Raw genomic sequence first — 16,072 nt, 5'->3', positions numbered from 1 at the left:
CCACTAAAACATACATCAGTACTCTCAGTGTTCTGGTTGTTCGGAAGAGAAGTTCTGATCCTTTGCATACATGAAGCTCGACTAGAGACAAAAGACAAGAACAAAACGATATGACCATCCCGAAGTGACGACTCCAAATTACTATTGATTCAGCGAATGTCCGTCTCGAAACAATATCCAAAAAACAGAGCGCCAAGCTTGATGTTCTCAAGCAATGCATATAAATGCTTGCTCTTGCGGCGATTCAAGTCTTCTCTGTCACACCACAATATCCTCTCTCGTTTACCAAAATCAACGCGGAAAAGGTACATGTTTCCCGAAATTAGATGCAAGAGGACTTTATGAGAACCCTCTTCCCACGATTCGAAACGCGCCGCTATTATCCTGCCGGTCGCTTTGAACCCCCATATCCTTTGAAACGTGGGGGAGAACCATATCTAACACTTAAACACGCGACACCAGGAACTGGGGCGTCTACGTTGTCATGTTGAAGGAGGAAGATGAGATGTTTCTCGACACAAACTAGAATTCTAGAAACAGACGTGATGAAGTAGAGTGTTAGCCGACTGGCAGCATCTTAGCTATAAAGACTTGGTCGTACGACCTTTGCAAAACCTATCTTTTCACTACACCTCTCTTCTTTTCTAAAATATCGAGGAGATAATATCATGGCTGGACGTCGCTTCCGTAGAACACAGTGGTGATGTTGACATGTGAGAGGAGTTCTGCGTTGTTGAGCTGTATTAAAATGCACCTAAACATCACCCATGTTTGTGTGTACCACTCGCCACTAAAAGTACGTCGAAAGCAAAGACCGTTGTCGTAGTGAATATTCGTGTTGAGGAAACATGTATGCGTTGAGAGAAAAAGCAAAGCCATAGGCTTCCAAACAATACTAGATAAGAGACGTAATAATGTACAAGTTTTGCCGTAAATCCAAACAGCGACGTCATGTCTTATGATACAATCCTTTCCACTTCCAGTAGCCTACCAGCGCCGTCAAACCTGCTTCCCAACTCTACATACATATCCCACAAGTACTTCCGGTTCACATCGATCTCCCCTTGCATCTGCACGTCATCTGCCGCACTGTCCATCGGCAGTCCAATCCTTAGGTCCACGTAACCCGGTATAGCCGCGAGCAGCTCCCTAAAGAACGCCTTGTGGACAAAGGGCGTTGTGGACCAACCGTAGAACTCTGGATGCGACCACTCGTAATACCGCGGATGAAGCGTTGGAACAATACGCAGAAACTGTAGAGATGAAAAAGCAGAGAAGAAAGAAGCCCAGTCGACGTAGCGGTTCATTCGTATAGCATCCTTTAGCTGAACTTCCACTTGCAACCGTTTGACGCGTGATAGATCCCAGCCTTGTGGGACTTCATAAGTAGGGACTGGGAGCTTGTTGAGTGAGATGGCAAACCAGTTGTTGGTGTACATGCAATCGGTTGCTTCGTCAGCTAGTCTTTGGGACGCTCGGAGGAGTTCCAGGTGCAAGATTGGCTCGGGATCGGCTGTACGGGGACATAGTGGGCGTTTTCCAATCGAAAGCCGTCGTTGGTTCAGCCGCTCCCGAGACTTTCGTGCAGTGAGGCGTTTCTTGCGGTCATTCAGTATTGCCGTTGCGTCAAGTATTGGGATGGAACGCGAGGTCTTGCGAACGACAAGGTGAGAGTAGACCTCATCCCTAATCTCTTGCGGTAGTTCGAAGAAGCGGAAGGGTCTGCCGTTGGTAATCCGTTGGTTCACCAGTGTGTTCGGAGTGCGTTGAGGCTTCCGGGCAGGTGTCGTCCTTGTCCGCCGTTCATGATGTACCCCGTGAACGACCCGACTGAACTCGGCGTCTTTCTTCGAAATGTCCCCAGACTCCAGGCCCTTGAGAATGAGTAAACTTGGTAGTAGCTCCTCGAGCTTAGAACTTCCCCGAGGCCTTTGGTGTAATGCCATCACAGACCAATTGCATGATACAATCTGCTCCTATCAGCCACATGTTGGCGACCATTTTGTTTAAGAAGTCGCCTGAACAGGGAAATTGCCTTCATCTTACACTGTCAAAATTGCGCCAACATGTGGAACCCTGGCTCCCGTGCTGCAGGATCGGAGGTTGCAGGGTGATACGGTGTCGTGGAGGTGTTCGTACCATGTTCAGTACAGCCTTGTCCCGAGCGACAGGGTCGAAGGATTATGGTGGAGAGGAGGAGCCGGGGCGCGGAAATTGTGGTCCAAGCCGCTGAATCACGACGAGCGACACGAGAAAAATGCGGCATTGCGACAGCTCTTATTCTGTGGAAACTGTCGGCGGTTCCAATATTTGAGCTGGTAGCTGCAGATATTGGCGCGAGTATCAGAAAGAACAATAACGGAAGAAGTAATGGCATACCATAAAGTGTGGTATAGCGAGGCTATGATGTGTCTTAACAGACGTATTATAGCTTAGTGTTTCAGCCCAAGAAGATATTGCGCATGCGGAAGGGTTAAGCGAAAGCACTAGAATAGAAAAAGCGTTCCCAGGACCCTGGTACGTTCATGCCACCGGTTGTCGGTATGTGATGGTTTTGGTGGTTTGCTTTGATGGCTACCCGTCTACGCCCACTTTGGCGTGGCGGAAGTACTTCATGCCAACCCAGGCAACGACAACCCACACCCAGCTCGTAACTGCCGTGCAAACAATCAATGCAGGATAGTAGCCAGTAATGGGCAGGGTCGCGTCGTCTTCGAGGTCGGGTGGAGCATACGGTGTCTCGCCCACGTCCCACGCCCAGCTCCAAATTCCGAGGCAAGAACCCATTCCGACGACGAAGACGATCCAAGTTGCTATGAGCACGACCCAGCCCCACCACTCCGTCTCGCTGTAATCCCACTCGTCATCGGGGTCAGCCTCGGCAGGTGTCAGGACTGCCGAAATAGAGGAGCGTCGGTTGCTCCGAGTTGAACGGCGGTGTGCGAGAGATGTAACAGAGCCCTGGTTCGGACCAGTGAAGGAGAAGTCATTGCCCGAGGTAGAGGGGCGGTAGAAGGACATGATGTCGTCTTCATCCGTAGTTGAAGCGTAAGGTGCCACCGGGCTCATGGGTGATGCAAGCAGTGATGGCGTAGAGCGTCCAGGGTCGTCGGGTGGGGTGTAAGTGACAGCGGGTGACGATGGGGACAGGTGGACGGCGGGAAACCACCCACTGTCGGACGAAGAGTTGAGGGGAGCATTCTCGTAGCTGAAGCGACCTGGGGCCGTTGCTTCGTCCGAGGGGTCCACGCTCATGGTAGTGGTGATTGTGGGTGTTTTGGCTTTGCGTATAGAGCTACTCCGTTCACGCATCTTTGCCATGGCTGCCTTCCTTAACGATCCCTTTCTCTGCCTTCCTTGGCTCTGGCGCAGTGCAGTTGCAATGGAAGACGCTGTCTTCGCGACTGCCGCATCTTGGTCCTGCCCCTCGTCGTTGCCCGTCTCTGTTGATGGCGACTTCCCCATGGCATCTCTGGAGGATCTTAGGAAAGCGCCTAGTATGCCTCCCGATTTGCTTCGTCGATGGCTGGATTGACCGTGTTCCTCATGCTTCACATCCCGTGCGAGGGCATCCACTCTTTCAGCACGACCCCCATTGCGCGCAGCGGTTCCGTCTTGCATGGCTCCCACGTGCGTCAACTGCCACGGAGCACCGACGTGGTGAATTAGAGTGTCATGTTTCGGAGCTAAGCTGTCAACAACGTCGACCCCAGCGTCATGTCGTAGCGTTCCCTTGCAGGCGGCCTAGTCAGGTCCGGATTGGCTAATGCACCGACTATGGGCCGCCGCATACGGAAGGCCTCCCTCAATTTCCCCTCCACCTCACATCCGGGGGTCGACTGCGCTTCTTATCTCGTTAAGCCTGGAATGCGCATTCGCTAACAGTCACTCATTACCGTCGTTCATTTACAGCCCCGTCATGGCCTCGAAAATGCCTCTGCCTGCTCCACCTAGGACCCCTACGCCGCCTCCTGACGAGAACGCGCCCCAGCCCGTTGGACTAGGATTCCGAAGCGATCTGGCTGTTGGAGATATGGGGCCTAACAATAATGCGCTGCTTTCGCCCATGTCCGCGACGTTCCCCTCCAAGCAGTATGCGACTCTCGGACCCAGTGACTCGGTCTCTCAAAGAGCCTCGCCTGCGACTTTGTATACACCTGCGAGCGCGACCTTTCCATACACGCCCGCGAGCGACTCAACCATGAATCTTGACGCGCCCCCATCTATCAACGGGTCAGAGAACCCCAATCCGTTCAATTTCCAGTCTGTCGCCTACCAACCGGGTCGACCCCAGACAAAGGCCAATGTGCGTTCTTGCATCCCACTCCACGCGCTACTACTGACATACGCAGGATATCGGCCGAAGACGGGGACACAAGTACAAGCACAGTAGTGTATCGCATCAGATCTTCCTGGAACCCGCACCGCGCGCTCCGCTCCAACTACCTGCCTCGCTTCCCATCCCGACGTTCAAAGAGTACCGCTCGTCCATGTCCAAAGACCAGAAGTTGCGGCTGGCATGGTGTTTCTGCCATTTGGTGGTAGCCGGTCTTGTACAATGGGGCGCACATGAATCCTTGGCACTGACAGTATTGTCTCGTTTGATCTTCTACGATGCACTTGGAGCATTTCTATGTGTGGCTGTAGACGTTGGATCCAACTTTGAAGTATGGAAGCGATCTAGCATACGACATCCATTCGGCTTTGAGCGTCTGGAGGTTATCGCAGGACTAGGCATGTCGGTTGGGCTACTGTTCATGGGACTGGACCTGATATCGCACGGTTTGACGCACGCGCTCGAGAATACAGGAGGACATGAGGCGCATCATGCGGATACTCACGAGCGTGTATCTCCCGGCAGCATTGATCTTGCGGCCTTGTGTGGTATTGTCTCGACACTAGTCTCGGCGATCCTGCTGAAGAACCACGCCCGCATAGGCAAGGTTATGAGGCTGAGTGCGATTGCTAACCTACCCTCTGTGCTGAGCAATCCCTCGCATTTCCTGACGTTATCATGCTCATCACTACTCCTCATATTGCCACTTTTGAGCATTCAGATGTATGTCTGGCTTGATCGAACCCTCTCATTTTCAGTTGCCTTCTCCATGGTAGCACTAGGATGGATTCAAGGATGGACACTCGGCAAAATGCTGCTAATGTCTTACTCGGGTCCGGGCGTGTCAGACATCATGTACGACCTGGAGACAGACCCAGCAGTCAGAACGGTAGAGGAGGCAAAATTTTGGCAGGTACACTACGGCCTCTGCCAGGCGAACCTGAAACTTCGAGTACGGAATTTGGAGGAAATTGGGCGTCTGCGCGATCGCATTGGCAGTATGGTGCGGAACCGCTTGGGCGGCGGATACGGGAGCAGCGGGCAGAGATGGGAAATTTCGACCCAAATTACACTCGAGAAGGACTGAGGACGCTGGGCGCCGTTGCATATCCGCGATTAGATTCTGCAATAAATCTTCAGCCCCCTGTGGCGGGCCGTCTCCCCAAGACGCTCACTAAGACTCAACTGCAGCCCGAACGTTGCCCCTAGAGAAGGAATTCCATGGTACTGTGCTTGCTTCTGCGGCAACGCAACGCTGCATAATAACGTGCACCCGATGGGTCCGTTTGCCTCATGGAAAAAAACTACATCATCTGCGTATTTGAGACAGCTGGCAGCCAGTGCGTCGACGCCTGACGAATACCCCTGGGCCAACTAAAAGTCTTAGCGAAGAGCCCTGCCGACGCTTTCGATCAACAGGCACCCAGTGCGCGCACACCGCCAGCGGCTTGCCCCGTGCGACTGGCCAAGTTTGGTCTGATCAGGCTTGGGCTATCTGCAGGTGCTTGCTGTTCGCTCGTCACGCCCACCGCAACTCTCCACACACCTGTTCGCTTTTGTGCGTCGCCTGCACAGCTGCCTTCAAACTGTTTTGCGAAAGCATTAATGAGCCTGTGACCTGCGAGGCTGGCAGGAGGCAAATAATATATCGGCCATATGCCCTGGCTGGGCATGGCGAGAGGACGCGATGACCGGGCCACACGACACCGTGACGACGCCGAATATTTGGACGACAAAGAACGGAGGCACCGGCGCCGACACAAGTCCCGCGAGCACGACGACGAACCCACAGCTTCCACACGAGAACGAAGAGAGCGCCGACGCGCAGACGAGGCGAGAAGGCAGGCCGAGGTGGACATTGAGGATTTGAGGGCGCGCAGAGAATCCTACTACTCACGCAACGAGGCCGAGAGAAGGCGCGACCGAGACCGCACGGCACAGGACAGCAGACGAGCACCCGTCAAGGAAAAGTCACGAAGCAGTCGTGAGAAGGAAGTCCGACGAGATAGCACGCGGAAGCCAAAGAGGCGAGAAGTGATACCCGATGACCGCAGCGACGACTTTGTCTTTGGCCGCCCCAAGTCCATGGGCCATGTCGAAGAAGTCACTGTGCGACGATCGTCTGCGCGCAAGAGAAGCGAGGAAGGCGGTTCTTCTAGCAGGACTGCCTACACTCCGCATTCAGGTTCTGGATCTGCGTCAGTCCGCAGGGTCGAAGTCCCGCCATTGACCAGGTTAGACCCGTCTCCACTTGTACACGTAGCTCGACTAATGAGGGCCAGGAATTCTTCTACACGCGAGCCAAAAGCACATACACGTGATGCGCCTGTTAGAGAGGCCAGACCGTCTGTACGACGGAGCAACACTGTCAAGTCGCCGCCCCCTACGCCGCTCACCAGGACGCAGTCAGTCAAGGATGCTGCCCGTCGGAGTACCGGGGGCCTTCTGTCAAGCTTCTTCTCCAAACCTACTCCCATCTCACGATCATCTTCCCGCAAGGATCGGGACGAGGAGAAGAGGTTAGTATTCCCACAAAGTCACGCCTTGCTGTTCTAACTTCCTCCAGGGTCGACTGTCTCGTGTGCATGAACGATGACCTTCCTCTCAGCAAGACCGTCAAGCTTGCATGTGGTCATCGTATGTGTTACGGATGTCTCAAACGCCAATTCACCCTCTCGGTCAAGGATCCTGCCCACATGCCACCACGATGCTGCACATCAGAGCACATCCCCTTGAAGTATGCCGAGCGACTCTTCGATGACAAGTTCAAGGTTCAATGGAACAAGAAGTTTCAAGAGTACACGACTGCCAACCGCCTGTATTGTCCCACCAAAGGATGTGGCCAGTGGATCAAGCCGTCGAAGATCAAGATGGACCCGACATACGGTCGCAAGTACGCACGCTGCAGCACGTGCAATACCAAGGTGTGCGTGCTATGCAACAGCAAGTTCCACACGAAGCGAGAATGTCCCAAGGATGAGGAAACCAACCGCCTAGTTGAGATGGCCAAGGAGAAGGGCTGGCAACGATGCTACAGCTGCAAGGCTGTAGTTGAGCTAAAAGAAGGTTGCAATCACATGACCTGGTAAGTCTAGCATGTCACACGCATACATCACAAGATCTAACAGTCTCTAGCCGCTGCACAGCACAATTCTGCATGGTCTGCGCCGCCCCCTGGAAAACCTGCAACTGCCCATGGTTCAACTACCAACACATCCCCGACGACGACCGCCTGAACGACATGCGCGTCCCTTACCCCCAACAAGCACGCTACGCCGACGTCGAAGTCATCGAAATCGCCGAAGAACCTTCTCCACCCCTGGCCCGCCGCTCCAGCGTCCGCGCTCCCAACAACCGCAGCGAACGAGACCTCCCCCGACCCGACTCCCGCCGCCTATCTGCTCACCTCCGAAACTCCCTCCACATCAACCCCACGCCTACTGTCTCTTCCGTTCGCCGCACCGAACCCGAAGCTCAAATGTACGGTGTCGGCAACGCAGCGGGCCACCACATGAACGACTCCTACTCCATCCGCTCCCCCGTATCTGCTGCTCGCACAGCAGCCCGTACGTCAACACCCCGCGGTTCCTTCTTCACTAGCACGCGCCGTGCTGCTCCCGCGCCTGCGCCTGTTCCTGTTGCTCGTCCTGTTCGTCCTGCTCCCCCTCAGCAGGTGGTTACCTCGTCTACCATGGCTGGTCTATCAAGGGACGGCCGTAAAGTCGGTCAGAACCGTGTGGGCACTTGGCTCACTCATGTCCAAATCGATCCTGAAGCTACCAATACGGCGGCGAGGGACGTCGAAGTGGATGAATGGAGGTGCGATGGTACTATGATTGGTATCGACTAAACTAAACCGCATGTCATCCCCTTCCAGTCACCCTGGCTTTGCATGGTCGTAGCCGCCCGCAAGGGCTGGCTTACACATGGAGTTTATAACACTGCCGGGTGCAGGGAGGGGGATTCGCGACGTGGGTACATGACTGGTCGCCGCCCAGCTATTTACTTTTCTGCCCCTGCTGTCTGAGTTGTCTTGCTCCGAGCATAAATAATGACGGCGTTTTTTTGCTTTGGGTTTTTCCCCACATCTTCTTCTTCACTCAGCATCTTTTTTGGGATTTATCTTTGGGTTATAGTGGATTTTGGTTACTGGTCACTGGGTTTGGTTTTGGTTTTCAAGATTTGGGAATGTTTAGAGTTACCCTTCTGTCACCCTTTCCGGGTCACACTCTTCGCGAGCAATCGCGACTTTTTCTTTGTGTGTATAGTCGTGTTGATTAGCGGTTTTTGGATAGCATTTAGCCGGCAAGATACCCACCTTACGCCCTCGTTTAATCATTTATTATGTTAATGCTATTGTTACTCTTGTTACAGGACTGAGACTACTATTGCTTGGTGATGTGATACGTGAAATCGCTAAGGGAGAACAAAGATGATGTCTTGGTGATGATACTGCTCAGCTATTCTACTTTCCTATGCTAATTCGTAGGTTGAGATACAAATTCCTCAGCCATCCTGATCATTGTCAACAGTAAGCGAGATACGGCACACTGAAGTGATATATTATGGTTGATTGGATCTATGACGAAGGCTATATGCAGACCCAAGACAAGCAAAGAGGAATCCTACCTCGGCACCCATGCTATGCTCGCATGCTAACCTTAACGACGAGTAGGTTAGGTACAGATACTGAGATCCACCCAGTCGTCATGGTACTTCCCTAGAGTACGTGGCAACAGCGCAATGGTTGACTTCAACAAAATGAGGCGATGAGCAGAGAGGGGTAGCAGATCCACCCCCACACTGTACATCGTCGTCTACACCGGTGTATTGGTACCGAGGCCGACAGATTGGCAAAAAGAATGGTTCGAAAGATCTTGAGCAAGCTCAAGCACGGTGATGTCCCCTTCGTGGATCGAACACGATACCTCCAGATTTAGTGACTGATGACTTCAGTCTGGCGCTCTCCCAATTGAGCTAAGGAGACGGTTTCTTATTGGATGTTTGTTTGATTTGAAATTATATAAAGTGAGTGTTAGCAGCTATGCGAAAGTGAACATGCTGCAGTAATAGACGCCTGAAATCTGTTATCTGCTCTGTACTGTCCTGGGTGGAGCATAAGTTGACTAGTAAGGATGAAGATTAGCCTACCGAGGCTCACCCATCGCAGGCCCAACCGCTCCACAGCTCCATCTCCAACATCTTTCTGCGCCGAAGCTCCCACAACTCCACGACGTTGTCGCAAGACGTCTAATCCTTACACAACACTTCCAAAATGCAGCCCTCACCCCTCGTAAACCCATTGGCAACCGTAGCCCAGCTCGAAACGTCCGGCTCTCAACTCGACCGCATTCCCTCTGATCTCGAAGACTCAATCCGCTTCGCTGGCGCTAGACTTACACAAGCAGCAGGCATACTGCTCCGCCTCCCACAAGAAGTCATTGCGCAAGCGATCGTGGTATTCATGCGCTTCTGGCTCGGCCCCGAAGGAGGAAGTCTCGCAGAGTTTGGCGCAGAACAAGTCTCAGCCGCGTCGCTGTACCTCACCACGAAGCTCTCTGCATATCCCAAGTCAGCGCGCAGTCTGGTAAACGTGTATGCGTATCTTGATTCGCTGCCAGTTACGTTTTTCGACGACAAGCAGCTGCAGGAGACGCAAGATGCGGCGAAATATTATGTGAGCGAGGGTACGTATGAGCGCCGCCGCGCAACGCTTTTCACGACCGAACAACGTATTCTCCGCACTCTAGGCTTCAGTGTCGCGGTCCAGTTACCATACACGCTGTGTATAACGTACATGCAAGCTCTCGATATCTTCTCGCATCCCCGCGCGGCCGAACTCGCAAAACGTGCAATCGCACACCTGAACACTGCGTTGCTGAGTCCGCAGTGTCTTTACCTTACGCATCAGCCACCGGCGCTGGCGACGGCAAGTATATATCTGGCGGCTAGGGAGACAGGGATCAAGATGCCAGAGTGTGAGTGGTGGGAGGTGTTTGATACGGATAGAGAGGTGTTGGGGTTTTTGTGTGTAGGGATGTTGAGTTTAGAAGGGTTTGCGAGGGAGGAACAGAAGAGGTGGGAGGGGAAGAAATGTCCGATGAGTGTTGAGGCCGTGGAGAGGGAGGTTAGAAGGAGGAAGGAGGAGGCAGACACCTGAAAGATGGGAGAGTAGCTGCTACCTTTCATCTGATTCGTGGCTATCGACGTAGGTCGAATCTTGGAACGGCCGCTACCGCGCGGCTTGTCTCATGCCAGATCTCATGGAACACCCGCCATGGACACCACGGGCCGCCTATCGATTCTTCATAACGTTCTTGAATCTGCCTGACGGGCGCTGGAAGTCGCACAGTGTCCACAATACTGCACAATCTTCTAGAAAGCTCTACACCTTCACGGTGTCTCTCTTTCACAAACAACGTGCGAACATGAAGAGCAACGCGATCGCACGATGTGATTAGATATATCACCGTTACTGCCACCAGCGAAAGGGTACATCGTATTGACATGACATCAAGAGGAACATCACTTCGAAAAGCAGAAGGGCGGTTTAATGACCCCAAGAGACAGAAAGCTGATCGCAGTGTGCAAGTTCAGAACAGCCAAACTGTGAAGGGAACGTACGAGCGGCGCATTACCCACTCACAATCGGATTTGCATGGGCAACATAATGAGTCTTCAAAAATGTATCATGGATGGCTGAGACCTGCACCTCCACGGCAGTTGGGAGACCACAAAGATTACAGCTTCGACAGACTCGCGGACGACACCATGAAGATCCCACTCACTGTCGTTGAAGACTGTGACTCTACCCCTTCCATTCGGAGCGATCCAGTAAGACTGAGCCGCAGAGCTGCTGTGAAGCGAAATAGTATGAAGGATAGGAAACCCAAGACTGAGAGGCACGGCAGTACAGTGAAGAGCACTCCCGCTCCAGCAACGACCTCAGGCCACACTTCAGGTATCCAGCCCACCACGGACGCACCGCCTCTCTTGCACCCCTTCAGCTTCGATCAAAGCCTCAAAGAGTTGTCATTTGATCTTGCTAGCAGAGAAGATGTGGCTGGATCGGCAAGCACACTTGATTTCGAAGACTTGTCTTTGCCTCCTACGGTCATTTCAGAGCTAGAATGCACCTCACCGCCGCTATTGGAAACGCATGAACATGCAAGAGCGTCTATCGGTTCATGTCAAGGACAGCTACCTGCCCAGACACAGCAATGTCACCGAGCAACCGGAGAAGAGCGTGATCAAATGGCTGAACTCCAAGACTTAGATAGAAAGCGACGCCGCGTTCTGACAACTTTTGATGAGATATTGGGAGAACGAAAGATTCCCACGGCACTGTTGTAGGAGTTATGGAAGAATGGACGCGCTGTATCATAACATGTCAAAAGAGAGAGGTAAGGACGACGGCCTAACGCCAGAGTTCGATCATGTAGCCATCGCAAACACCATCTCATCCACAGCCAAACATATTACTCCTAGACTAACTGCACGTTGTTAATTAACACGTGCTCAGATCCAAACGCACTTTCACAACACAGCTGCTTGCTACACTATTCACTCCCCCTCAAGTTTTTTCACCACTGTCCTAAAAGTTGGATAAGAGTGTTTCTCTCAAAGTGAGCCATTGTGACTTGGCACAATGCATTGTGCCTCTCAATCATCCCTTCACAGTGCACTCAATCTCTTCCAGGCGCAACCCTCACTTCCAGCTCTCCATATTAATACAGAACTATCAATTCACAACTTTTCCTTTACAAGACAGAGCCAAGCAAGCCCACCCTTCACATAATCAACCCACCTCACATCCAGCCATGCGACGTACTCATGTCGCCATACCCACTGGGACCCCCGCTTCATGGCTAGATATGATACCTCCATCGCCATCCCCCTCCCCTCCTCGCCCTCCTTCACCACCCCGGCGTCAGCCCCACGCAACCCCCAAATGCTATCCCGCATCCGTGCCCTCCGTTCCTCCCTTTCCATCATCAAACTTTCCCTAAACACACGCGTACATATGCAACTCTCCCACCAGAACTCCGGCTTCTACTGCCCTCTTTGCAGTCCCCGTTTCGCCCGTGGTACCTGCGGTCCCACATGCCCCTTACTTCGCCCCCACGCCTCCAAGGGCCCTTTCTACGGTATCGCAGATGAAAACTGGTACAGGCGACTCGCATCTGATAGGGCGAAGTACAGGGAAGTTACGACCGATATGGCAGCACGAGGGACGCACGTTTATGCGAGCACTGTTGCGAGATGGGAGAGAGCGGTTGTGAGATTGAGGAAGCGCGTTGAGGTGCCCAGTGAGAGGTGGGAGGCGGAGGGGTGGCCTGCCGCAGTGAGAGTTGTAAATGGGAAGAGGAGGATGGAGTTTAAGAGGGGTTGGTCGTTTGAGGAGGCTTGGGGGAGGGGAACGGGTGAGGATGAGGATGAGGAGGTAGCGCCTGAGGTGAAGAAGAGAAAATTTGAGGAGAGCGTTGATGCTAATGGGGACCGCAGGTTGCTGGAAGATGTTAGGAAAAGGGTTAGGCGAATGTGACAGTATGCGTTGAAGAGCTAAAGAGAGTGCAGAAGATCTGCTTGTGTTTGACGCTGACGCTTTTGTGTATAGAGTGGCTTGGAATCTGTGCGAAGAAGCTTACTTGTAAGTACTAATATCCATTTTTCTGCTACTTCGCACCCATGAGTTTGCGTTTCCCGTCCCTTTATATCCTTCTTCCCTTTCTCCATGATCTAGCTCCTCGTTTCTTTCCTCACTGGATACTTGGACAGCAATTCGGAGAACCTCTTATCGTGTGGTGTGTCCTGGATCCATATTCTGGGTGTTGAAGTAGGGTATCTAGGTGTAATGGACTTGTTAGGATCTGCACCATGTTCCAGTAGCCATCTGGATGTCTCGTATTTCCGATTATGGAGTGCATAGTGCAGTGGGGTTCCTTCACGTCCACGGCATTCCTCTGGGATCGTTAACGCATTGTCTGATCCGTTAATATCGAGTTTCAACTCTTCGACGAGATACTCAAGCATTGGTGTTCGGTCGTCTTGTCCACACGCCGCTGCGTAGTGAACTGGTGTGGCATTTGACAGTTCAGCACCGTAGGAAAGCAAGAGAGCAAAGATTTCGGGTGTGCATGAAGCGGCTGCTTCATTCAAAGTATGACCACAGTGAGTTATTGGGCGCATCTCGTTGGCAGGAGCTGATGGACGTTTCGAAGGCCCAAGGTTAGGATTCGCTCCACGCTCCAGAAGGTATCGGATGCTGGCTTCATTGTCGCGCGAAATGACGTGCCTGTCTGTTGTTAACCATGCGCCTCAAGAATCTGAAGCAGTCACTACATGCATGTTTGTATTGGCAAACTTATGGAACTTGGCATCATATGAATTGTGTATACTTACAATAGAAGCACAGTACCAGAAGCCAGACTAGTATTGATGTCGTAACCAGATTCTACTAGCCACTTCACACCTTCGTAGGTTTTTGCCGCAGAACGTATCGTCTCTGCACCCCAATTGACGCCCATATGCAGTAACTGGCTTGCTAGATGAAAATTGTTGTTGTCAATGGCTCTCTCGAGTCCGTATGATAACAGCTCGGCTCCGCAGTCAGGTGCTAGCTGAAGCGCAACAGCCGCATTGTTAGTTCCGCAAGCATCCAGAAGCGCTGCGCAGTTTGGTTCGTTGCCCAAGTTCCTCTGTGGGGTGAACGTGAGGTGTGGTGGCATGATGCCGGTAGGTAGCCTACCTAGGTAGTGAACGAAGCCCGGTAGTAGGATGCGATGACGGCGTACATCGCTCAGTAACAAGTGTGGTAGAAATATATCTGGATCTTTGCTGACATACGAACATCTCCCGGAGGCGCGGGTTTCAGATAGTCCCCGAAGATTACCATCGCAATGTATCGCAGTGCAGGACATGGTGTTAGCGCCGGCCCTTGGTCCGTGCAACGAGTGAGCAGTCGTCGTTGTCGCCTTCCAAGCCCTTCTTTCCTTTCGATGTTCGCTTGTCTCCACCTTGCAAATCTGCCACCCTCACCGGACTGTCATTGTTTCTTAAAAGATGCCTCGATATCAAGATGAACGAGCGAAGCCATGCGATCCACTAATACCATGAAAATATCTCAACGGCGGTCCGCCGTTCTACATCCGTCTTACCGCTACGCCACGGGCCAATACAAGTTCGGAGACAAAGCATCCGGCCCTCTCTCACCTGGGTTCAGTTACCGATGCAGCAAGATATGACCTTATCGTAGTCACGCCGCAGACCAGCGTTGAAAGAGATAGCAAGGCGTAAGGCAGAGTGTATGTGCTTGGCCCCAACTCCAATGTGTCTGCGACAAGCTCTTGCAAGCGCTTCAAAGACCCTGTAGAATCACCGCAAGATCCGGGTGCAAGAAGTACGCCGCAGGGCGGTGTGGGAAGATGTAGCATAGGCTGAGACGAAAGCGTAAGTGTACTGTCGACTCACACACTACATAAAGCTGGGTGTTGAGTGCGAAGTCAAGAAATGCCATAGCTTACTTCTACCTTTGCCATACTTGGATCTTTCCGTCGCCATGAGACTGCTGTATGGTCGTAGCGTACTTGCCTTCTTTCTCTCACATCCACTCTTGATCGCGGCACAGATCATTACGGGTACCGGTGGCGGCAGCTTACTCTCCCAAAGCCAAGCTCCATTTCCCGTTCTTTTGAACAGCAGTAGTATACTTTCCGAGGCGTCTTCTACTATAATCATCGGATCCCGGACGGCAGTTCCTTCAGGCCCTCTGCTCACTAGCCGTACATTTTCATCGCAAACTAATAATGCAACAAACGACGTTAGTACAAAAGTACCTCCATCGACAGCTTTAACTAGCAGTTCTACCCCCTCTATCCCGTCTTCCGTTACGATTCGAATCTCGTCCGTCGCTTCGTCTCCCACGCTGTCCTCAGCCTTCTCAAGTGCTACCACGTCTCATTCAGTGGCAATCAGTGCTATCAACACCACAAATGCATCGTCCTCCAACACTGTAACTGCAACGGATGGTATGCCAAGTCTCAGTTCTATCCCACAAGTTCCTCCGATTGCTCCAACCTCCAATGATCTTTCGACAACATCCGCAACGTCACATAGTCTGGTACTCCCACCTGGAATCACATTTCCTCAATTCCCAGTCACGACTCTACTACCCACTGCAACCGAGGTTCAGTCCAGCGCTTCGGACCTATCCATTTCAATCATAGGGATATTTCCTATCCTACAAAATTGGATCGAACAGCCCGCGGCCCATGCCACAGCCGTCTCAAATGAGCTCAACAACATATTGCCCAAAGCAGTAGACTTCTTAGGCAAGCTCCCAAAGCCCACAGATGGGGTGGAGCCATGCGGATCAGGCAAACGCCGAAGAAGTGAAACAGATTCTGTACGGCACGAAGTACTGGATACACGCGATCTACTTGATGGCTTATTCAAGACGGCGTTCTCACTCGTAACATGTGTCATCGACACAACCAACAGAGTGAAAGATGCTGTTGTTGAGGGAACTACAGCCGCGGTGAATACTGTTAAGGGCCTACAAGACGATTTGAAGCCACTGCTCAATGCACTCAACGAGGTGGTTCCAAATGAAGGATCAGATCCTTCTAACACTGGCTCGGAGACTGCAACATCTACGCAGGCCGAATCTTCATCCTCATCATGTACCCCAACGACTGTCAGCAATTGCAATATCGTCTGTACTACAACAGCAACTAC

General features: G+C 52.3%; 6 protein-coding genes across 6 annotated transcripts; 3 read left to right on the top strand and 3 right to left on the bottom strand.

Moving 5' to 3' along the window:
- Positions 1-956: 956 nt before the first annotated feature.
- Positions 957-1,946, bottom strand: ALTATR162_LOCUS2639 (uncharacterized protein; the record flags this gene model as incomplete). The annotated part of the gene is made up of 1 exon (XM_043310245.1): positions 957-1,946. The coding sequence occupies one exon, from the start codon at positions 1,944-1,946 to the stop codon at positions 957-959; it is 990 nt and encodes a 329-aa protein (XP_043166180.1).
- A 628-nt stretch (positions 1,947-2,574) lies between these two features.
- ALTATR162_LOCUS2638 (uncharacterized protein) lies at positions 2,575-3,621 on the bottom strand (the record flags this gene model as incomplete). The annotated part of the gene is made up of 1 exon (XM_043310244.1): positions 2,575-3,621. One exon carries the CDS (start codon positions 3,619-3,621, stop codon positions 2,575-2,577), a length of 1,047 nt encoding a protein of 348 aa, XP_043166179.1.
- A 298-nt stretch (positions 3,622-3,919) lies between these two features.
- On the top strand, positions 3,920-5,423 carry ALTATR162_LOCUS2637 (uncharacterized protein; the record flags this gene model as incomplete). The annotated part of the gene is made up of 2 exons (XM_043310243.1): positions 3,920-4,306; positions 4,353-5,423. 2 exons carry the CDS (start codon positions 3,920-3,922, stop codon positions 5,421-5,423), a joined length of 1,458 nt encoding a protein of 485 aa, XP_043166178.1.
- Positions 5,424-6,007: 584 nt separating this feature from the next.
- On the top strand, positions 6,008-8,186 carry ALTATR162_LOCUS2636 (uncharacterized protein; the record flags this gene model as incomplete). Its single annotated transcript, XM_043310242.1, has 4 exons — positions 6,008-6,855; positions 6,903-7,229; positions 7,281-7,421; positions 7,472-8,186. The coding sequence occupies 4 exons, from the start codon at positions 6,008-6,010 to the stop codon at positions 8,184-8,186; spliced, it is 2,031 nt and encodes a 676-aa protein (XP_043166177.1).
- Positions 8,187-9,611: 1,425 nt separating this feature from the next.
- Positions 9,612-10,496, top strand: ALTATR162_LOCUS2635 (uncharacterized protein; the record flags this gene model as incomplete). The annotated part of the gene is made up of 1 exon (XM_043310241.1): positions 9,612-10,496. One exon carries the CDS (start codon positions 9,612-9,614, stop codon positions 10,494-10,496), a length of 885 nt encoding a protein of 294 aa, XP_043166176.1.
- Positions 10,497-13,075: 2,579 nt separating this feature from the next.
- On the bottom strand, positions 13,076-14,064 carry ALTATR162_LOCUS2634 (uncharacterized protein; the record flags this gene model as incomplete). Its single annotated transcript, XM_043310240.1, has 2 exons — positions 13,076-13,631; positions 13,739-14,064. 2 exons carry the CDS (start codon positions 14,062-14,064, stop codon positions 13,076-13,078), a joined length of 882 nt encoding a protein of 293 aa, XP_043166175.1.
- Between the last annotated feature and the right edge of the window lie 2,008 nt (positions 14,065-16,072).

This window comes from Alternaria atra (assembly GCF_907166805.1).
Source record: "Alternaria atra isolate CS162 genome assembly, contig: 21, whole genome shotgun sequence".
NCBI classification, from domain to species: Eukaryota; Fungi; Ascomycota; class Dothideomycetes; order Pleosporales; family Pleosporaceae; genus Alternaria; species Alternaria atra.
This window is presented reverse-complemented; position numbering and strand designations above follow the sequence as displayed.